This window comes from Anopheles cruzii, chromosome 2 (assembly GCF_943734635.1).
Source record: "Anopheles cruzii chromosome 2, idAnoCruzAS_RS32_06, whole genome shotgun sequence".
In the NCBI taxonomy this organism is placed as follows: Eukaryota; Metazoa; Arthropoda; class Insecta; order Diptera; family Culicidae; genus Anopheles; species Anopheles cruzii.
In genome coordinates, this window is record NC_069144.1 from 41,750,698 (window position 1) to 41,773,061 (window position 22,364).

The 22,364-nt window shown below is 49.3% G+C and overlaps 4 protein-coding genes across 7 annotated transcripts; 1 reads left to right on the top strand and 3 right to left on the bottom strand.

The window, feature by feature from the left end:
• Positions 1 to 777: 777 nt before the first annotated feature.
• Positions 778 to 14,164, bottom strand: LOC128274970 (coronin-1C-A). Of its 3 annotated transcripts, none has more exons than XM_053013345.1 (6): positions 14,087 to 14,164; positions 8,761 to 9,268; positions 3,845 to 3,967; positions 2,913 to 3,764; positions 2,370 to 2,618; positions 778 to 2,300 (listed from the first exon to the last, which is right to left on the bottom strand). In XM_053013345.1, exons 2-6 carry the CDS (start codon positions 8,956 to 8,958, stop codon positions 2,001 to 2,003), a joined length of 1,722 nt encoding a protein of 573 aa, XP_052869305.1. In that variant the 5' UTR covers positions 8,959 to 9,268; positions 14,087 to 14,164; the 3' UTR covers positions 778 to 2,000. The 3 variants fall into 3 exon arrangements, with proteins under 3 accessions (XP_052869305.1, XP_052869288.1, XP_052869296.1); XM_053013328.1 differs by having other exon boundaries at positions 2,370 to 2,639; XM_053013336.1 differs by having other exon boundaries at positions 2,370 to 2,639; positions 14,032 to 14,106.
• A 2,219-nt stretch (positions 14,165 to 16,383) lies between these two features.
• Positions 16,384 to 17,146, top strand: LOC128278034 (bifunctional endo-1,4-beta-xylanase XylA-like). 2 transcript variants are annotated; one of them, XM_053016668.1, is made up of 2 exons: positions 16,384 to 16,784; positions 16,840 to 17,146. In XM_053016668.1, the coding sequence occupies exons 1-2, from the start codon at positions 16,502 to 16,504 to the stop codon at positions 17,010 to 17,012; spliced, it is 456 nt and encodes a 151-aa protein (XP_052872628.1). In that variant the 5' UTR covers positions 16,384 to 16,501; the 3' UTR covers positions 17,013 to 17,146. The 2 variants fall into 2 exon arrangements, with proteins under 2 accessions (XP_052872628.1, XP_052872629.1); XM_053016669.1 differs by having other exon boundaries at positions 16,385 to 16,757.
• A 2,125-nt stretch (positions 17,147 to 19,271) lies between these two features.
• LOC128268133 (uncharacterized) lies at positions 19,272 to 20,254 on the bottom strand. Its single transcript, XM_053005153.1, has 3 exons — positions 19,973 to 20,254; positions 19,820 to 19,871; positions 19,272 to 19,551 (listed from the first exon to the last, which is right to left on the bottom strand). Exons 1-3 carry the CDS (start codon positions 19,985 to 19,987, stop codon positions 19,307 to 19,309), a joined length of 312 nt encoding a protein of 103 aa, XP_052861113.1. The 5' UTR covers positions 19,988 to 20,254; the 3' UTR covers positions 19,272 to 19,306.
• A 628-nt stretch (positions 20,255 to 20,882) lies between these two features.
• Positions 20,883 to 21,558, bottom strand: LOC128268110 (urease accessory protein UreE-like). The gene is made up of 3 exons (XM_053005128.1): positions 21,419 to 21,558; positions 21,296 to 21,347; positions 20,883 to 21,225 (listed from the first exon to the last, which is right to left on the bottom strand). Exons 1-3 carry the CDS (start codon positions 21,431 to 21,433, stop codon positions 20,996 to 20,998), a joined length of 297 nt encoding a protein of 98 aa, XP_052861088.1. The 5' UTR covers positions 21,434 to 21,558; the 3' UTR covers positions 20,883 to 20,995.
• Positions 21,559 to 22,364: the final 806 nt, after the last annotated feature.

Below are 22,364 nucleotides of genomic sequence, written 5' to 3' on the forward strand. Positions count from 1 at the left end.
GCGGAAATTAGGAATTTTCAAACGAAGAATGTTTGTTGCTACACACCAATAACAACAACCACGGGATAATTGGTTCAGCGCGCGAATTATGCGCATTATTCTGAAACGAGTGAAAGAAGGTTGTTCTACGGATCGTTGTGTCACCACACACCGCGTATCTCGTTCGTAGTAATCGCAAAAGTGTAGGATAAATCGAGGAGATCTGTGGGCCACACTCCACAAATAGTGTGGAATCTTTCCCAGAGGAACTCTGAACCGGCAGCAGAAACCGTTCGGCCATCCGATCGGGTGTGCTCTGTCGGGACGGATTAATTCGCAGCGATCGCAACCGTGTGTAGCTCTTCCCATTGTCACGAGCCCTGGCGGCGTGTGGCACGGGAAGCCACCGCGGACATTAGCTTTAGATAGTGGCGCGCCCCTTCTATTGGGCCCCAAAGTGCGAACTACTATAGGTGAATCACTATATAAATTGGGTTTAGAGGGCACGGGCAGAACAACATGGCTACCACGTAGTATCATTGTATCACTGGTAATGAATTGAGGCAGTGAAGTGCTAGCTACTGAATGTAATACACATATTAAAAATCTATTGATAAAAGGACACCGACTGTGTATTCCGGGGTTGTTTTGTTATTACTTTACCGTCGAGAGTAGCATCGGCGATGGTATGTATGTCAGGGTTACTTCACTCCACTCGACTCCATTGTGTCATCATAACCAGCACCCACCCCGGAAGGAGGTGCACCAAAAAAAGCGACTCCGATTAAAATACTTAATTATACCTTTGTTTCAGTGTTTTTGCTCGATTTTTCTCTTTGTTTGTTTGATTCATCTAATCATAAAAACAAGTAATAAGAATTAATTTAATAATAAGTTTCAATCGCGCTCTGCGACCACACGGGCGACCACGAAAAACACCCCAAACCGGCGCGCTCAGTGGCCCCCGGGCGGCGCGCCCTTGAGTCTCGTTGTATTGTGACAATTCCCTTTTCGATAAGATTAACTTCTTTTCATTTCCTCTTTGATACACTGCTGTTGCTTTCCCTGCTATTGTTTTTCTCTTTCGATCTGTTTTCAGTAGTTCAATTCAGTAGTTTTTCCTTTCTGTTTCCTAGTTTTGCGCGCGCTGACAAACCTTTCTTCACATCTCTCTCTCTACCGCTTAACCGATATCATCCTGCCCTGGGTCGCACTTGGCCTTGGGTGACACGCCGGGCGATATGCACAGTCAGTTACTCGTTTTACTCCAACGGCCACACTTTTGCAGGATTCTGCTTAAGCTTAAGCTTACAATACAAAGTTCAAATTTTGTTACAAAAAGCGAAACAAGGTGGATATGCTTTTGACGCCGCCGAGCAACGCTCACGGTGAACCTGGCGCGACCTGTGCCGGGTTTCCGAGCCAGAGAGAGAGAGAGTAAGGTTAGTAATACGAAGAAACCGGGCACATTAAATTACAAATCTCATTTCGTCTCTCTTCCTGCCAAACTCCTCTAGGATCTACCTATCTAACGCTCCGTCGTGTCTATCTAACTCCGCTTTAAGCATGTTTTGAAGGCATTTGTGATTTTTATTCTTTTTTTGCGTTTTGCTGTTGCAAAGCTCCTGTTGCGCTGGCCGCTTTCACGTTACGCGTTTCCCTCTTCGGTTCCCGAAGTTCTTGCTGCTCCCCACTGCAGGGTAACAGTCTTCTGTTCGGGCGGCAACACCCATCACTCCGAGGTGTCTCGGCGCGCGGTCGAGAGTAACCCAGTTTTTTAGTTTAATTTCATCATTTACAAGCACAAAGCACCGGGGCGCAGCAGCTACAGCAAAGCTCTCTGATCAAAAGCGCAAGAGACGGCGCCACACGCAGCCATAACAACGGGCCGGTGGGCCGCGCAAGGCGATATGTGCTTCTCGAATTCGCGACAGAACGCACCCTGGGAAAACGAGGATTTTAGAGAAAATGGACGGGCAGGAAGGCAGACAGGCAGGCAGGCGGGCGGGCAGTCAAGGCACCTAAACTTCATCCGGAGCGATGGCACTGTGATAGTGACCACCGTCGTCGCCGGCGTTCGTTGGCGGGTGCGACGGAACGGCGGGCGGATGGTTCGCGGGAGAGGGCGACGAGGTGCTGTTGGTGGAGGCCACCAGACCACCACCGCCGCCGCCGCCATCCACCTCGGACATCCCTCGGTCGGTCATAACCTTTATCGTCGCCTCCATCGCTCGGATTCGGTTCTCGTGCTTCACGATGATTGCCTTTAGCTTCCGGAACTCTTCCTCGAACTTTGTCCGCAGCTCACCCAACTGTTGCTCCTGTTGAATACAGAGAAAGAGGATTAGGTTTAGCTTGAAACAAACGGGGGGACGCACAATCAGACTTACCGAAACGCCGCCGATTGTGATTTGCGGTTGTGCGCCATTGCTTGCGGGCGATGTGCTTCCTCCGCCGCCCGTCGTGCTGTTGCCATTGTTTACCGTCACGGGGGACCCGTTGGCCGAGGCGACCGTCGAACCGCCGCCACTGGCCGAGAGGCCCGATTTCGGTGATGTCTTCGAGCCCATCTTGTCGAGGACGTTCGATTTCTTCGTCACGGTCAGCGTGGTGCTTTGCGCCTGCGACACGTAGCCGCCCTGTACGAGAAAAACACGGTCCTACACTCAGCGGGTTTAAGAGAGGTGCCCTAGCGCTACGTATCGAAACACAGAGCTTACAAACTAAGCAAGTGTGTTGTGAAGTTTTGTTTGGCGCAGGGTATTTTTTGAAGCGTTTTCGTTTGCATGACGGATCGACCGCATCTTTCGGGCCTGTCTGGGGGCTCGTGACCATCGGGACACATTGGTTAAGGTGTGTATAAAGCTGGCGTAGTGTGGTCGATGATGTTTTTGTCCATTGTGGTGTTCAGGTCCCTTCCCTCCGATGCTTACCTTCAGCGAGATGAGCTGCGGATCGGCGTCGACGCCAGAAATCCAGTCCTCGGCCGAAACGGATGCTTCGTCGGCAAGCGTGTCCGGGTAGAGATCCTCCTGGAACAGTTCGCTCTTGCGCGGCACCGTCATCGAGATCACCTGGCACAGGCCACCGTTGTTGAGCCGATAGAAGCGAGCAACCTCGCACGTACTGACGTCGCAGCCCCGCTTCGGCATCATGCCGATGGCCCGCTGCGAGTCGGGCGTCTGGAACTGGTTGATGTAGTGGACGAACGGTTGCTCCGGGGTCACCTCGAAGTACCGGATCACCGAGTCACCCTTGCCGCACAGATAGATCATGTTGGTGTCCGGATCGTACAGCGGGAACATCACACCGTTCGACGTGTCCAGATCAACCATGACGATCGGATCGCCGAGGGCGTCCGGTGCCCGCAGCGAGTACTGCCGTTCGGACGAACGGTTAAAGCCAGTCGTAAAGATCAGTCCGTGCCGCAGGAAGATCGCACGCGTCGCTTTCGAGCCTTCGTGGGCCAGCGCCTCATTCAGCACGTCCCCGGTGCGCGGATTGAGGATGCGAATCTTCTTGTCCTTGCACGTCGTCACCAGCTGCGAACCGTCCCAGTTCCAGCACGCACTGTAGATCGTGTCCGGGTGGCAGTCCATACGCACCAGCACTTCGCCCATGCCCACGTTCCACACCACGATCAGGTTGTCTGAACCGGCCGTCAGCAGGACGTTCAGTGCCGCTGGGTGCCACAGGACGAGCCCGACGCGCCGCTGATGGTACACCAGGTCCACCACCGGTTCCGTCAGCGTTCGCGAAAGGCCTCCGTCCGGAATTTGCCACACCTGTTACAAGAATTAAAATCAATATAAATTGGGCCAGGGGACCGGGGACCTTGAGCCGTCAAAGTCGGTCAAATGCTCACCTTCACGACGCAGTCCTCCGATCCAGACGCGATAACATTGTCATTGTGCGGACACCAGGCAATGTCCAGCACCGGGCCCTTGTGTCCACCGACCAACGCATGGTCCGCCGCAATGCGTCCAACCTGTGAAATGGGGCGAAGGGAGAAGGATGGGCAGAAAATTTTACTTACGATCGTACAAAGTTAGAACAAAGAAGGAAGGATGTATGCCACTTGGCCACCCCCGGCGGCTCACCGACGCCATTAAGCATTGACCCAGTTTTTCTCCGTCCCATAAACCTTGAGGAGAAAGTCTTTTACCAACGTAAAAGTGATGAATGATCATCCTTGGCCTGAATGGAATTAAATGTTACCAACATCGATTTACTAATATCTCATTGCTTGATCAATTTTGGGCAACATTTCAGTTGGACTAAAAATGTTAACGAAAACATTGTTCAAATCTATATATATAAAAATCAAGTTGTGTCTGTATGTCTCAAGTGAACTCCGAAACTGCTGGACCGATTGACTCGAAATTTGGTATACAGGGGTTTTTGGGGCCGGGGAGTGCAATAGTCAAGGTTAGAAACCCCTCACCCTCCTCTTTCTTTGCCCTCCCATACAACTAACTGTTAAAAACATCAATTACTCCACAAGTTATTAATCGAATTTCATCAAAACTTGCACAATAGTTGATGGTCACCTGAGAAACCATGTGACAAAATTTGGTCCTTGCAGGACGAGGGGAAGGGGGGGTCCCCATACAACCCCAATCCTTAAAATACGTCCTACGGCAATATGGGTATCGTTTCTTAGGTTTTGGTGGTCTGTAAATCGATTGGTTTCACTTAAAAGCCTTTTCCTTCCTTCTTCCACCTATCACCACTCCTCATTCCATCCATCTTGAAGTAGTGTGATGTTGGGGGGAACTGCATAGTTTGCGTTTATTTTTGAAGAAGGTGCGAAAGAGAGGGAGAGAGAGAGGGAGAGAGAGATGGGGAGAGAGAAAGAGATAAAGAAAGAGAGAGAGTGAGAGAGAGGGAGCGCGAGATAGAGTGAGAGAGGGGGGGAGGGAGAGGGAGAAAGAGAGAAAGAGAGAAAGAGAGAGAGACAAAGAGAGAGAGAAAGAGAGAGATAGATAGATAGATAGAGAGAGAGATACAGAAAGAGAGAAAGAGAGAGATTGATAGATAGATAGAGAGAGAGATACAGAAAGAGAGAGAGAGAAAGATAGAGAGAGAGAGGAAAAAGAGAAATAGAGAGAGAGAGAAAGAGAGAGAGATAGAGAGATAGAGAGATAGCAACGGACTGGGGGGCTCCCATACAAACATAACATAAAATTCAGCATAATTCGGGTTATTTTCGAACAAATCGAAACAAATTCTGCAGGTGGAAGTTTTTGGGAAGAGAAAATGTTCTGGTGTATTTTTGAAACCCTTCGCCACTTTACAAAGGGTGGCTCGCATACGAAATTAGGGTAAATTGCAGCAAAATTCGAAAAGTGTTCAAACAATTTAAGTCAAATTTAGCTGGTGCGAGTTTCGCATGTATCAAACGGGAAGCGGGAAGGAAAGCCAATCGGATACATCCCCGGGAAGCCCTATCATTCGGAACAGAGTAACGGGAGGAGGAAAGGGAAACTGAACAAATACGTCACCGGGAAGCCCAATCGTCTGAAAAGTAGAAGTAACGGGAAATGCAAAGGGAAGCTGATCGGATACGTCACCAGGAAGTCCTTTGAAACGTCGGATAATCGAGAAATGAGGATGAAATGAGGCGTGGCAACGCGCGCCGGGATCAGCTAGTAAGGTATAAATAAGGTGTAAATTATATGTTAAAAATGTTAAAAACCTTTAAAATATCGTTGAACAAACTTTCATTTCACATGGAGAAGTTCACAGCCAGCGATCGCAACGCGCTCAGTGATCGACACGAAGGTTTCTACGGCCAACAGCCAGCATCCGATCCTCAGGCCGAACTAATTGAACCTGGCGGAACCTAAGGTTGAAGGTCACCATGTGGCGAATGACCTTCTTAAACATATCGACCTCCTACCAATCCCGCCCGGAGCGAACCGAAGCAGCAGCGTGGAAACGAGAAAAGTTTCCCGCTGGCTCTCAAAAAGAAGATCATATAAAAATAGTTTTGCACACGATCGTCCGGACACCGGCGCACTGTGGTCCGGAATTGGGGTTGCGATGAACGGGGCCCCAAAACGATGGATAAGATTCGGATTCTACAAAACGGCCCTCGTGACGGGTGCAACGGAACCTTCTCTTCTCGCCCTCAACAAATAGAGCAGAGATCAAACAAGGATCCCTAGTAAAGGGAGTTGGAAAAACTCCCGAAACTCAACGTACTAACCATGTTTATTTCGCAGCACGAAGGGCAGAAAAATATTTTCCAATGAAAATAAACTTGATCAAGATGATGATGATGATCCACAAGACGGCGGTTTGCTGCGCACTGCGCGTGTCCGAAGGGCTGTTCCATGCTCCTTTCGTCAAGGATGCTGATGACGCCATGGCGTAGTGAAGTGAAATGTGAGTCAAACGGTCGCGGAACGAAAATAGCTCCACGCGATGGGTGATCAACAAAACCGTCACCTTTAGCACCTACGCGCCGTCGCTTTAAATACGGCGTAGAACAGGATCATTATAAAGTCCTCCTGGCCTTTCCCGGCCTAAGGATCCGCTCCGCTCCGATGGCCGCGAATTAATGGGACCAGCAGCAAGTGGTCTCGCGCCATATAGGGAAATTTGTGGCGACCGCAGACAGTTTCGAATATAGAATATTACTGGCCCTACACTACTGCACCGGTGCCGATTGACCGGGTGCAGCGCCCGCCCGACCAACGTGTCTCGAGCGAGCGAGCGAAATATTTGGAAAATGGCACCCAATCAACATCATTATCCTGCCCCCCCCCCCCCCCCTCGGGTGGACCAGTTTTCCCACCGGCCATGGTGCGTTTCGCGGTTGCGGGCCACCGGCACCCACATGCGCCACGCGTGATCGCCCCACGGTTCGAAGGAATGAAGGACGAAATATTCGAAACATTTGGCCCATTGCCCGGCGGCTCTCGATCATTGGTTAACCGGTCGACCGATCGTAATGGGGCACACATGTGACGGTGGCGGACCGTTCGTTCGTCTAAGAACAGGAATTCGCTATCCTTTCGTGGAGTTTAAGTAAACAGTAAATTGAAACCTGCCTTCTGGAAGGCGCGGCGAGCAGCGTCGCTCGCCGTTGGCGGTCGAAAAGCATTTGGAGTGTACCAAGTGGTGAAAATATGACACCACACGTCCCACACGCGCACGCACACCGGGCAGCTACCAAGGGCAATGTGCATGTGTCGGTGCTTTTTTAACAAACCAAAACAAATAAACACAAGGCGCGGCACTACACGGTGGTAAACCTTGAATAGCGTTAGTTCAGCGTTAGAGCTGCTGGGGAATGCTACACTGTTTGGGTATTCGTTGGCGGCCATTGCCAGATCAGTTGGGTTCCATCCATCATCAAGAGGAGCGAAATGAGGGAGGAAGATAACATCTTACTATAAGGCTGGGGGAAAAGTCATGGACGTCTTTTCCTTCCATTTGCGAAATTTTGGCCAAAAGAAATTAAATCAACGTATATCTTAAACGGATGGGTACTGGGGATAAGAAATGAGATACATACGACAATATTGTCTAAAAATGATCGTGGTTTAGACCACGATTCCTACTGCCAAAAACTGAACCGTTCGAAGCTAGCGAAGTTTGAACCAGAAACGATCAAAATCGGCCAACGAAAGAGGTTTTGTGTTCCATCAGAACAACGAAATGTTTCAAACGTCTTTGGTCACTCGCCAGAAAGTCCAGGAGGTTGGTTGGGAAGTTTTAATGCATCCGCCGTATAGTCCGAACCGAACCACCAAGCGATTTACACCTTTTTCGCGCAGTACAAAATTTCTTGAGGGATGAAAAACTGAGATCAAAAAAGGGTTGTGAAAAGATTTTCCTCGAGTTTTTCTCCGACAACGACCAAGAATTCTACAAGAGAGGCATTATGAAGGTCATTTTAAAAAGGCAACAAATTATATTAGAATTGGTCTGTCGCAAAGCCATCAACAACTTATGGCACTAAATTTCCCAACGAGCTACGGACGAGCCATATGCGGTCCCTGCTGTTACGCAACCTTGAACCCATACGTTCTTCGAAGCTTTTCCGAAATCATGCGATGGTTTTGGTGAGTCTACCTTTCTATTAGAAACATTTGAAGTTCTTTAAGAAACATTCGGCGACTCTAAAAAAAATTGATCGTGCCCTTAACTAAACCCAAAACGCGAGTAACGCACGCACGGCGCACACTTTGCGCGCATTCATCCCGATCTCGCGACACACACACAGTGGCGGCCTTTCTTGAGCGAAGGGAAACTGCCGTTTTGCGCCACGAAACACGACGATAATGAGTCACGCACGGCTGTGATGGCGGATGGTGCGACTGTCCTTCCTCAACATCCGACACGTTCTCTGCGTCTGAAGAAGGTAACGGCGTGCGGCATCGAAAAATCGGCGCAAATCTCGCCGAAAACCCCCCCCGCGCCGTTGCGATCGATCTCACGTCACGATCAGCGTGCGAGCGCCTGCGTGTGTGTGGTCCGTGAATAGGAGTTTAAAATCAGAAGGAATGTTCCAATTTTAGCACCGATGTGAGTTCTATTTCGGTTACCACCCGGTGGACCGAACTTCGCCCGAGACCCGGACCTTCTTTCGATCCGTGCCGTGCCGTGCGTATTGCACTCGGTCCGGTCACGCGCGCGGTCATCGTGCAGCTCAGCGAAAAGGGAATCCGCTAAAGTGGCCCTTGCCGTGCCGTGAAGAAGGTGTTAGCGAACCACCCGAGAGAGAACCAGATATTGTTGTGAACCGCTCGCGTCAGACATTGCTCTTACCTTATTGTGAGGTAGTACGATGAAGGCACCGCCACCGGCCGACTCAACGATGATGGCCAGGAACTTTGGGTTGACGGCACAGAACGTCGAGTCCCAGCTGCTCTTCGAGACGCGTATGTTGTCGTAGCACTGCTCGCGCTTCAGTGCCTGGCCGTAGACGTGCCGGAACTTGGAGCTTCTAACCACACGAAACGACATAGTGGTTCTGTTGGAGTGGCCACGTTAGACTGCTTCGGACGGGTCGAGGGGGTCGCAGTGATGTTTGATTCGCAACGCTGAGCTTTCCTCCGCACGATCTTTGGGGTTAACACACAGCAACAACCGGAACCCAGCACGGACACCAAATTTGACACTGCACCACTCTCTGCCACTTTCTCTTTATCGACCCCGGGAGCACGTATTCCCAAGGCACACCGTCATTCGCCGCAGGATATTTTAGAGCTCACGAACGGGCGGGCACGAACACACGAACATAGACCCTTCTCAGTCACCTGGTCACACCCTAATCCTGTGGAAGGGAACAAAACGATGCGCGTCAGTGTGTTACCGCCGAAGCATCAAAGTAGCCTTCGAATGGCTGGCGCTAGAGAGAATGTCCATTTTTGGTCCGCTAAACGTCACTCGGGCGTTAACAAAGGGGATCGAGGGGTGAACATTAAGCAATGTCACGGCGTGCTTATCACTTATCCAGACCGGGCCCAGCCCGGGCCGGGTCCTTCCGTCGTGGCTCTTCCGGGGGGCGACGCGATAACATGTTACTACGCGTGTGCATTACAGAGCCCGGTTTTCGTCACCACTGTCGATCCCCGATCCAAGGTGGCTGGGGATATTCTCGCCTTTCCGACGCGGGGTGGCGATAAAGACGACTGCCTTTACTGAACGCTCTTGCCCAACGACGCACGGCACGGGGAGGGTTTATCGTGTGAATTGTGTTCCCCTATCAATTGCATTGTTTGCCCGAGAGATGCCCCGAGGAGGCTCTCGGACTTTGGTGACTAATTAGGGGAGGGCGGGCCAGGAAATGGTAGTGACACAACGGAGAGAGAGCCCATCATTCATTTGCTGGAGCCCCAAACGGACGAACGGTCGATCGAGTTTATATTAAAAGCCTCGGCGGCCAATGAATACTGACTGATTATGTAAAACTTCAGCCGTTTGGCGAACAGCCTCTCACAGCGTGTACCTCATTAAGTTTCGATTCCGATAGGATATCAATTTCCGGACCGGCTGCAGCGTTGCGGAAGCTGTTATGCCCAGGCATTGGCTCGACATTTCACCGAAAATCTATCCAACCATCGTCATCACAGTGTCTGCCGCACCGTAATTTCCTTTTTCGCAAACGCAAACAAAAGATGCGCAAAAGACGACGACGAATCGCAGACGGATTGGCCGCCACAATGTAACCCTCCCCCCAAACAGCGGTGTGGTGGGTTTACGTAGTTTTAATCACTTCATTCCATAACGCCGAAACGGTGTGCCCGCTTATCGCACCACCGCTGATGTGCGAAGCCATTTCTTGAACGGCCAACCGTGACGACCCGGGTGTAACACGAGAGATATGTCCCATTAGTTCGACGAATCCGCAGACAAGTCGCGGACCGGTCGGAAATTTATCGGATCGATGCCGAACGGGGTCGTGAGTGTGTGATAACGATCGAACGGAACGGGGTGGAGCATTAATTGCCGAGAGGTGCTTGGCCTCTACACCATCATCCCCCCGTGGTCTTTTGTATCATTTTAGTAAAAACAGTGACAGAGTCCGTCTTTCACTTTCTTCTGGAAAATGAATCCGAAATCCGGCGGGACAACTAGGTGAACCAAGGGTGCGCTAATATGATCCGCAACGTGCGATACACGATACCGATCTTTGGTCACACGGGTTTACGTCAGTGCAATAAATCTATTTGCTCTTCAAACCCCTTGTTTTGGGGTCGTACGTTATCGTGATGATGGAATCGACATTCCGAAGCAGACGGAATGGCAAGCCGCACCGATCATCGGGGTCGGGTAGTAACATCTCGGCACCAAACCTACCAATACATCATCGCCCGGGGGTTTACCTTCGGTCGTGAAGCACGGGTTCTGCACGGGCCTTCAAATCTCCGACCGATGACGTCACGATGGTGTCGGGATCAATTGTTGAATGGGCCCGTGTCGGCCGGGTCGGACGTCGAATGCTGCACTTCCTTGCCCTTGCCAGTCGTAAGACGATGCAAGCGGCCCCTTTCAGACGACAAAGGCTGAATGAGGCACACAAAAAGGCACAGAAAGTAGAATTCATTCTGCTGCCCGGCCAAGGGAGGCCCGTCGTCGCGTCAGCATTCCTCGCGGTTCGTGCGCGACGCTTGAGAAACATCATATCGGCGAATTATACAAAAACCGGATGTGTGGATGATATCATCAGTCAGGCAGTCAGTCAGTCAGTCAGTCCGTGTGTAGCGATGGCCGCCAATATAGAAGTCGCCACGGGACGTGCCTTGACGCCCGTAAAATTTCTACGATCGCGTCTCGCTGGAGGAGTCGCCAACTCTCTCGAAATGTGGTCCATTCTTTGGCACGAGCTGAGTTGTGGTTCGCTTTGCGAGCAACAACCGGCCAGACAACTGGGGCCACCTTTTCGTGACGCACTCGACCAGATTTACTCCGTGTAAAAGCCAGCTCCGTGGCGCGTCCGGAAGCGAAGGAAATTGGACGAAACGCGAAAGTGGTTTGCTGCCAAATACAGGCACAGGCCAGTTTCTCCGCGGCGTAGCATCTGCGTGTGTGTTGTGCGCGCACTCGGTACATCTTCTTTGCCATGCACGCGCTGGACACCCTCTCCATCTCACCCGGCCATCCCCGGGGGCCGCCGCGGCATCACACATCACCGGCTATTTGGAGTTTTGCGTTGCGTTTGCTCTCATTTCCCACAAATGCAATCAATACGCGAATCGAAACCGGCAGTCTTTTCCTTCGCACACTTTCTTCGCTTCCCCATTTTGAGCGGATAATTTCAAACGCCCCGGAACCGGTGGGCCGGTTCTCCGACGGAAAAGGAAGCGAAACCGCACTCTGGAGACACACTGGATTGCGTTCGATTTCTAGTAGCAACGTCCTGTTGTGTCCCTACGATGCCGGGAAAAGTTGACTCTTTTCGTCGTTCTTGTCAGCCCCGGACAGTTAACCATCGGCAGGTTGTTTGATTGATCGATTTTATGGTGGCTGACCCGTTGCGACATAAGCAACAGGATGAAGAACAGCAACCGATGCATGCTGCGATGGTGGTGGCATTTAAAGGGCCGTTTACACGTTGCGATATATCGCAGCAATCCCTTGTATCCATTATTCGTAGCGATATATTGCAGCCAAGGTGGAGCGTCTACACGCCACGATGTATTCGTTGCGATTTGCAATCGCAGATCTCGGTGTCATGGAAACAGCCATGGAAGAAACACTGTGTTTGTCTGCCTTTGGATTGTGCGTTTCGGTTACAAAGCAAAAAATAGAACGTACCAAGAGTACTAATCGGTCACGGTGGTCAAGGGAATGGCTTTTAAAGCGAAGCCATTATTCTCACGTTAAACTTTTGCTTTAAAAACATTCAAAACAACATGTCAAACCGCCATCAACACACGCACACATGTCTATCCACCGTCAGCACACGCACACATGTATGGAGATTGGACCGAAATTGATGCTCGGCGCATTCAATTTTTTTGATCTGCCGATCTGGTCGTATACAAGCAATTTGTTCCTTTTTTCCTGTCTACACGTAGCGATATATCGTGGCAATTGGTTTCATACAAGGGATTGCTGCGATATATCGCAACGTGTAAACGGCCCTTAACACTTTCTCTCCAAATGACTGTCATTAGCGAGTGTGGAGGGAAACAGGCAAAGTAGGCTTCCGATGGCTTCTATGTAAACTATGTTTAGGTTCTTTAAGCGACATTTGACCGAATCGAAACGATTCAAACGTAACATAACCGGTGACCGGTGTTCCGAACGATCCCATGAAGGTGCCACACTCTGGACACTGTCGGGCCGGGGTTGGGTCTAAAATGGGCCAACAAGTCAACCGTTGCCGCAGGGCCGCGCAGGTGTACGCGACCAAAATTAAAACAAACCACCGTCTTGCGGTTGCTGCAGAGTAAACAAAGTGAATAAAAACAATTTGAGAAACAAAACCTCAAACCACGGTATCAACCGCGGTCCATGGAAGTGGATCACACTCCACACCACCGGGCGCGCGGATGACCCAATTCTCCTGGCCACTCCGCTTCGCTGTTACGGAGAAAAGCGGCCAACATTATCATGCACACGACCGCGGCCCCTTGTCGCAGGCAGCAACAATTGACGGAACAGCAACAACCACCGGTGACGTGACCGTGGCGGGAGCAGAAAACGATGGGGCACACCACCACCCTTTAGAACGGCGGATTTCGTTGCAAAGCAGGCGATGGTGACGATGATGATGACGTGCCGCGTCTTGACGTTAATACCACTCGCAGAGTAATGTTCGCAGGAAACACCTCTCACTCGCGGAGGCTGGCTCACGAGACGGACCTTGGTCAAATATTTTCAGAACGTACTGCTGAAGAAGGAGCAAAACTGTGAAGAAAACGAACGCCACTTGATCGGTGACCGCGATGACTGGGTCTACGCTTTTAATGGCACTGGTTTGGTGGATGTGGTAGATAAAAACTTATAGGCCACGGAAACACACCCACTCGCGCTTGCCAACGTTTCACTACCTCAAGCGCCCAGAACCACGATCCGCGCCGCAACACACGATACGCGCTCGCTTTCGAGGATCAAATTGATGATTTTTTGTGAACCGTAACTCGTTGGCGCGATTTGTTGACGCAAGGAACACAAGGGTGGATCAGGAAAGGTACCTCCGACACCGGTACTTTAGGATCCGGCGATAGCCACACTACAACACGATACAAGAACCGATCGAGCCACAACGTTCGGGCCGTGACTGACCAACCGACGTGAAACGCAATCCGCCGCCGGAATCGTGCCACTATCGTGGTTCGGTGGTTCGCTTATCGCGCCGATTTCGGCGAGTGACCGGATCACTCGGAGACCCGCAATGTGGCGCATACACACACGCGAAACTTCCCACGTACGCGAACGGTTCGTTCGGCCGCGGGTCTCCGCCGGGAGCCGATCAAGGCCTGTCACCCTGCTTCGTTTACCCAAAATCTTTACGGCCCCAAACCGAAAACAAGGCGGCGGCGACTACACCGATGACGAACACTACGGCCTCTTGTTTATCAATCTTACACTCGCAACAAAATACACAGCAGCCCTCTACGGCGCGGAGCGAGAGCTTACTTACACGTTCCACCACACGACGATGTCCACTATTCAACTGACTCGGGGGTGGCCAGAAAAGTTTTGCAGCGGCGCACACACGAAAACTAATTTTTAATGTACCACGATCAACCCAAAAAAGGCAATGATCAAGCCAGTCCCGTGTATTGAAACGTCGCGAACTGTCAAACGCTCGCAAGCGGGAAACTAGTTCCGGTGCACGCCGCTAGGCTGTGACACTGTCCTGCGTTACGGGGCGTTACGCGCATCTGGTGAATTCGAATTTGAACTGTATTCGTTGCAAAAAAACCGGTAGTTGAAAACAAGGTTGGAAGAAAAAATCTGTTTTACGGTTAGATGTGCGATGCTTCTGATACATTCAATTTACGAATACGCTTACGTTCAAACGTTGACCGTTACTCGAACACGTGCCCGGTGCATATTTCCTCGATATACTACTCCAAGCATCAGCGTTTGTTTTGGATAGCAACTAATTCGAAACACCTTTCGCAGTACACTTCAACTACGGCAGAGAAAATGCGAAATGGACGTTCCGGTGTTGCTGGGGCGAAATGCAATTTGATTCTATTTTTAGTTCAGCTACATGATTGTAAGGCATGATGTCAGAGACCTGAGACCTTAACCTTAGGTGCATCCGAGCCCGAGAATCCGTTAATCCCTTCGACAGCCAGCCAGCCGATAAAAGTGCCACTTCGCTAGTAGGGCTACGAAGGGCACAGTTCGGTTTTTGATTGTAGCCAATCCTAATCGGTGTCGCCCAGCAGCTTCCCATTAATTACCGCCTACCGTGCCCGAAGACGCGTAATGGCAAGCAACGAAAATGTCAGAGATGGTCCATAATTCGCTGGATGATATTTTCTATTGGACCCCTCGTGTGCATCATTTATGCTAATCGAACGATTATTATTTGTTGATGTGCATATGGTTGGTGTTTGTTTGGCTCGGCCAATAAAAGTCGTGGCCCCGTAATTACGTATCACATTTTTCATTTATTTGTCCTACGTTTGTTGCGTTTCAGAAAGACCACGGACTAATGTCGGCTGTGGGCTAATTAAAGCCAAAGAGTATTGGCCTCCAGCGTCGCCCAAGCGCTGCACGTAAACGCGGCCAACTGCAGAAGGAGAATGCGGTGCGAATAGTATGGCATTTGCTAAATTCCAATCACCTTTTAATCGTTAGCATCATGCCAGCAAACCTGAAAACCAAGATGTTAAAATGAGGAAGATGTATCCCAAGAGCATAATTGAATTTCTACTGTACTAGAACTAAACTAAACAATTCATTAGGTTGTAATAACTCATGTGAATTGTCTTCCCAACTTCCCAAAGTATTTCAATTTAGAAAATCTGATTCTTCTCCAATATTCCATTATTTTATAGGAATACCGATATTGAGATCACGATGCAGGTTTTTATGTTTTCAAAAAATCGGATTAATATTCTAAGTCCTTACAGAAGAAATAGAACATGCATTTCCGGTACCGGCCATCTTGCCGTACGGTAGGGGACACTAGGAATAGAAACGCGCTCCAGCTACAAATAATAACACCCTCGCCATCCCAACGAGGTCGAGGCTCACATCAATCATCCTCCCAGACATGTGATCGCACGCCACCCCGACAACATTGTGCACTATTCCGTGGCGCATCCTCCCACCGCAGATCGGTGCGCAAAGCATAATCGATGGGCGATCGAGCAGAGCTCCCGTGCCTCCTTCCCGGCAGTGGCTAAAATGTGACTAATTATTTGGTGAACTATTAATCGCCTCGACTGCCGTTCGGATGATAAATGGACCACGATCTTGTGCCTCGATCGTGGTGCGAAAAGTCAGCTTCGCACATCGCTTCGCACTGGCGGGGGCGGCGCGCTGTAGAGCAAATAACGCGAAGCATTACTTTAAATTATCTCCACAATTAACATTGAACGGGTACGCGCCTCGTCGATTGGCGGTTGTGACCAGCTGCGTGGCTGGCCGCTCGCTCACTTTAACCTTTTCCGGAGGCCCGTTTTATCGGGCCACCGGCCAAGGCTCGCTCTGCGCAGAGCCACCCTGTACCGCGCACTGAGAGGGTATTAGAATAAAGTTCTCCTCCTTCTCCACGACATTGAATATTTCACTCAGGCAATCGCCCGCGGAAACGCCACGCGGATCAGTTGACGGTTAGTACTATTTTGCGTGCATCAGGTGCATCCCTCCTCCGCAGTGGGCCGGGGCGTTAGGGCGACCGGCAACTGGCTACTGCAGTTGTTTGCGTTTGCCCGTATCCTTTACTGCCCGTCCAACTATATAAAGCTGGCCAATTAGCTTAATTTTCATCCAGTATCGAACGAGCAGTACGACACTAGCGAGCTAGCATAACGTGGCGATCCTAATTTGTTTGCAATCAACCACTGTGTTCGGCGATTCACTCCTTAGCAAGATGTTCAAGTTTGTGTTGATCAGTGCCCTGTTTGTTGCCGCAGTGTTTGCCACCCCGGCCGATAACAAGCCGGGCCAGCACGGCGGCCAGCGTGGGGATGGTCTCGATCAGGCCGAGACGGCCTGGAACAATCCGGCCGGTTGGAACAACCAGAACACCTGGAACAGAGATCCGGCCGCTTGGAACCACCCGAATACGGCCTGGAACCATCCGGGAGCGTGGAACGCTAACAGCTACAACCGGGGCTACAACAACCGTAATGACATGATCGCAGCAAAGCCAGGTTTTTACAGTGTGACCGGCTTTAAACGTTTTTGAACTACCCTCTCGTCCGATAGGTTATGACCCGGCCAACCGTTGGCAGGCCGATCCGTGGAACCGTTGGGGAGGTGCTGGTGCTGGGGCTGGTGCGGGTTGGAACAACTATGCCGGACGCGGCGGTGCTGCAGCCGGAGCCCCGGGTGCTGCCGGATGGCAAGGCGGTGTTGCCAACCGCTGGAACGCCTGGTAAACCCGAAACCAGAACCAGTGATCCGGTGGCCCATTTGCAGTGCACCCTTCGTGTGGCGTGATCATTGTCACGATCTGTTTTCTTCCCCTTATATCTACACCTTGATGGAACAATAAATTCTTCAATCTGCACCACATGCTGTCCTTTTAGTTTAGAAATGACCAGCACTTAAATATCGTCGATTCGCCTGGTGTGAAACCACTTTACGGAGGCTCAAACACTCGCCACTCTTCAAAAAATTTAGATATTTGTGGATTCGATTCCATACGAAAGTCCCTTTGAAACGGTTGATTCGCGCGCGCAAAACGTGGGCCACGTGGTCCATGGCCATCTGGGCCTGTCTTAGCATCCGGCAGGAACGAACCAAAGTCTCGTCCTGCATCGATTGAAGCAAAATTGTTAATAAACAGTCACAAAGCCACACTTAAGGGAACCCCGGCCAAACGAAGCAAATAAGCGCCAGGCCGGTTTCGTAATTTAGGCGCATTGATTTGTTTTTGCTTGGTGATCCTTCTTGCCGAAGACACTTGAGGCCTCCACACACCGCCGACGTAAATTTCGGAAAAACGCGTTGTCTTGCATCAAAAGATTTAGAAGGGATGTCCAAGCGCCCGAAGTGTTTTAATAATGTACTTAAGTCGTCGATAAGTCGATTGATGTGCCCATAAACAGCGACAGAGAAAGTCGAATGAAAAAAAAACTTATTAATGAATGTGATCAAAAGGTTTTACCCTGCTTTGAGTGTGGGTAGAACTGTGCTGAAGTATTGCTGAACGTACTGAACTATATTAGAAAACCAGTTTGGGAGGTTGGACACGTTTTCCTAGTGGCTCATTCGCATCACGCTTTCGGATATCACGAAACAGAGCCAAAATTGCTATTATTAATGGCCATGATATGGTATGTGATTGGTATATAATTAAATAAAACTGAATATCTTCATTTTTTAACAATATTCATTTTTTTGTATTTGGCACAGTTCGATGAGTTGCAAGGTAAAGAGACAATAAAAGAATGAAAGAAAATCTCTCGAGGATCAAGCGTCGTTGTGTCCGTAATGCGAGATAAGGCGCAAGAGCACCGGTGATCAACGGAAACAACTTTGAAATACATTCTGCAATGTCACATACTCGTTTAGATGTTTTGTGTGTTAGATGTGTGAGGATGTAATCCTTCAGATGTCCCTCTTACTTTTCAAACTAAGACTTTATCTCAGACTAAGAATATCAATTTTCCACAACCTTACCATGCCGTTCGAATCACGTCCAGAAAGCCTGAAAAGAATAAAGAACAAGAGATACGGAATGAACAGACGAGAATACACAACCACTTCTGTTCCTTTGGCGATGATTAGCGCAGCGGCGAATGATCTGTTTCAGATCACTGCCTTCGGGGGGGGGGGGGGCATCAGCAGTGAAATTGTTAGCAGTTTCGTTCTTCTCCTCGACCGATCTACCATCGCCGCTGATTACCGGAATTACGTTAGGCTGTTAGGCGTTGAGCCTCAAGCAGTCGGTGCTGGGAGCGTGATGATGACGATGCTGTCTGCATGTTTGAAATAAAGTCTAACAAAAAACAAACCCGTCTAACCGGTTTGGTATTCGATAAATAGTCTTCACACCCTTCAGCTCCAGCCCTGGATTCCTTATCATCGTTCGGCTTCGCTCTCTCCTTATGGTTCCCAAATTTACTCCCAAATTGTGTGCGTATTTCTTGGCAGAGGGTAATTGGCCGAACTTCGGCTGTGGACCACCGGACGCTAAAGACGTATCGGATATAAGATTGTCTTCGCGTTTGCTTCGCGTAGTCGTTGTTCTTGAGCAGCATGTAAAACAGTATTCAAATATACATTTTGATGTTTTTTTATGGTTGATGGTTATTCCGCGGCTACAAGGATTTGTTTACGATGACCAAACATCTGATGTGACTCTGTCCGTTCTTGTTGATGAGAGAAGAATCAAACATTTGATCGCCTGTACCACCGTTTCCACGATCGACGTTAAGAGTTTTACGGTTTAAGAACTTCTGCGTGTTTTCGTTTCTCATTTTCTGCCATTGTTGTGCGACTCAACTGGCTGTTGATGATGATGTCAGTGAGCTTTTAAACATTTGCCACTATTCTCTTGGCCATTCCCATTTTTTTCGGCATAAACTCTTCATCATGCTGTCGTGCGTCTCACATCCCGAATAGGGAAAGCTTCAGAACTCAGGTTTGTGATATTGTTTACGCGTCTACAGAATTGAGCTGAGCAGTTAACAGTAAACCAACATTTATTTCGTAGTTTCAAATTTGCCTAGTATCCGTGTTTCTTGTAGCCGTGGCCGTGACCGCCGCCTCCGTGACCGCCACCTCCATGACCGCCACCCCCGTGGCCTCCTCCAAAGCCGCTCTGACCTCCGAAACCTCCTCCATGTCCACCGCCCCCATGGCCACCGCCCCCATGTCCGTGCTGCTGGAAGCCACCTCCATGGCCGCCCCCTCCGTGTCCGCCGCCGTGTTCACCTCCAAATCCTCCGTGTCCACCATGTCCTCCAGGACCTACAATGGTTGTAGTAATTTTGGAAGTTTGAGGAGCTCTTGATTTACTTTTTACGCTTATTGCGGTCAGTTTTCCTGGCAAAGATTTAGCTAAATGTACTTTATCCTTAAGAACACGGAAGTTTTGAATCACTGGTAACGTTAACATGAAGCGAAAGACTACTTTCAATAATCATTTTGAAACTGATTAGCCACTTGTGAAACAATTTGTTCATTCCGTTTCATGCACTTTGCCAAAAAAGGACATCCCACGAGGCACGGTAATTACCTTGGGCGCTAACCACCATCACGGCGACAACCAGCAGGAAAATGGACGAAACCTGAAAGGGAAACCGAAAAGTCGAACCGGTAAAACACTTGCTTTCACTGTACGCCCAAACAGGGCTCACGATCGTGCCGTAAGCTGCACTTCCGCACGTACCAAAAACTTTGCCATCGTGAAACAATAACGAACCGAAATGATCCAACTTTTAACGCACTCTGTTCGTGACTAATAAGAAGCTCAGTGATGCTCGTCTTCTTATATAGCCACCGATCTTGTTGATGTAAGCCGAACCTGTTTCGGCACACCGTTCGGTGGTCCATCCGGTGTGTGCGTGTGTGTGTGTGTGCACGGCAGATTCTGCCGTTTCCAGAACGCGGCAATAAACCGAAGCCGGTCAGATCGGATCGAAGGGCAACCTCAGATTGCACCGTATCTCGACTGCCCGACAAACTAAAGATGGCTGTTGCTTTTTACTACACTACTCTGCCCACAAGAAACAGAAACGGCAACGGCTCAAGTGGGCAAAACAGTAAACAAATTGAGCAAGAAAAAAAACCCAATCCGACCGACCGACGCGACGATCGTGAAAAAACAGAGCAAAAATCGTTTTTCAAAACACGGCCCAACGGAAGGTGATTAGAATGTTTTTACAAGATACCGGTTTGTTTACATGCCGTCGGATCGGGGGGGATTTCGGACAGGAACCATCCGCGCTGATGATCGCCCGCGCCCGCGGCATTATTCATCGCGTCCTGAGCCCGAACAAAATGTAGGTTGACTGCCAATCAAACCGGTAGTGTAAAAACCGGATTGCCCTAATCATCCCTACGAGTTCATCAATGACGCCCCATTTTTCAGCAGCAAATAGCCACGTCAGTTGAATTTATTGTTGTAAATGTCCTTGGAGTCGAGAATGCAATAAAACAGCAACTAAGATGTCGAATGATGCATAGGTGATCTTGTAAGTGGTACAATAAAACACTCCTCAAAGAAGGATACGGGGCTCAGTGTAGATCGAGCAAAGTGTCGATGATTCATTAGAAAAACTAAAACACGCATTGCAAAATTCAAGTCAATAAATGTATTCGTTTCTTGCAACATAAATCATACATGTTGGTTAAAAGTCTTTACAATTTAAGCAAACCAAATTGTGCACGGTCCAGATATTCGGCGATAATGCTAATGTCCAGAGTTGCCGTGATTGTGATCGTGGCTGTGATCGTGGCTGTGATCGTGGCCATGTTGGTCCTTGCCATGCTCTCCGTGATGTGAACCGCCGAATCCTTCACCGTGCTTCTTGTGCTTACCACAACCCTTTCCATGATGGTGGTGTCCGTGCCCCTCCCCTTCGCCATGCTTGTCTTGTCCATGCGATTCACCTCCATGCTCCGTTTCTTCCTCGTGATCCGCTGTAAACGAAGTAAGATCAGCTGTTTCAATTTGTTTGCCGTCTCGCTACAATTTGATGCTCTCACGTACCTTGCACTGACGCAATGGCTACAATCACAAGTGCAGCAAGAAGCAGAGAAACCTGATCGGAACACACATTGATTGTTGAATTTCGAAGTTGTGTACAATCTTTATGCTGCCCAAGGAACTTACCCAGAACTTTGCCATGGTTTTATTATTTGAATGATGCCACCGAAAGTGTAATCCACAAGTAGTGCACTATGTTTAAACGTCTTCCGAAGCCAGTAAAGTGATTCGCAGGGCATCAAGTCTGCCTCTTTTATAGCCCTCCCTCAGGCAATAGTTTCAGTCTGCAGCGGGAGCTTATCCGTGCAGCAATCTCTCCGCGAACTCAGCATCAGTATGTGCTGGATGTTTTCCAACGTGACGTGTACAAGTTTTATATAGTTTAGCAAGGCGCTTGTTGTGATAACAAGTGGAAGGAAACCCCCTGCCGAGCGGGTATTCCGCCAAGGGAATGCATTCGGGACTTCGTTGAATCAAGGCAGTCATTTCTGTTGAGGCTGATAACTTGGGGCTTACCTAAAATATAAATGGAATATGAGCTGAGATTCATGAACAAAATTTCCGCGAAGACCTGAAGTATGATACTGCGATGACACCAGGGTTTACAAACAAAGCCTAGACACAATAAGACCCAATTACGAAATGGTGCGACAAGGAATCAACGCACAATGCCAGTGTGAAAGGTTATCTCAAAATAGCAATTGCTGGGGAACCACCAACTGATTCAACCGTTTCACAGTGCGGAAAAGATTAATCAGTAATTCCACTCCGCAGCTGGAGTTTTAAATGATTGAAATATTGTTGAAGGTTATGGGAAATATTACCCATCGTTGAGTATGAGGACAACAGTGATGTTTATACTGATAGAATACTAAAAACGAGTATAAAATTAAGATTTTGATTTTGAAAAAAATCAAAAAGATAATCTCCGTATTTTAAGTACATAAAAGAATCTTAAAAGTAGTAATTGATTAAGCACAAATTTCAATTGTCTCGGTCATTCTGCTATGCTCTCAACGGTACTCAAGTGAAGCGTTAAATGCACGATTGAACTATTGGAAACTTTCGAAAA

Coding starts and splice junctions, on each gene's coding strand:
- LOC128274970 (XM_053013328.1), bottom strand. CDS start 8,958: ATGTCGTTTCGTGTGGTTAGAAGCTCCAAGTTCCGGCACGTCTACGGC. Junction 3,765..3,844: donor CGGAGGACTGCGTCGTGAAG/GTGAGCATTTGA, acceptor TTCTTGTAACAG/GTGTGGCAAATTCCGGACGG. Junction 2,301..2,369: donor TCACAATCGGCGGCGTTTCG/GTAAGTCTGATT, acceptor TGTATTCAACAG/GAGCAACAGTTGGGTGAGCT.
- LOC128268110 (XM_053005128.1), bottom strand. Junction 21,226..21,295: donor AGCCATTGCGTCAGTGCAAG/GTACGTGAGAGC, acceptor CTTCGTTTACAG/CGGATCACGAGGAAGAAACG.
- LOC128268133 (XM_053005153.1), bottom strand. Junction 19,552..19,819: donor GATGGTGGTTAGCGCCCAAG/GTAATTACCGTG, acceptor CAACCATTGTAG/GTCCTGGAGGACATGGTGGA.
- LOC128278034 (XM_053016668.1), top strand. CDS start 16,502: ATGTTCAAGTTTGTGTTGATCAGTGCCCTGTTTGTTGCCGCAGTGTTT. Junction 16,785..16,839: donor CATGATCGCAGCAAAGCCAG/GTTTTTACAGTG, acceptor CTCGTCCGATAG/GTTATGACCCGGCCAACCGT.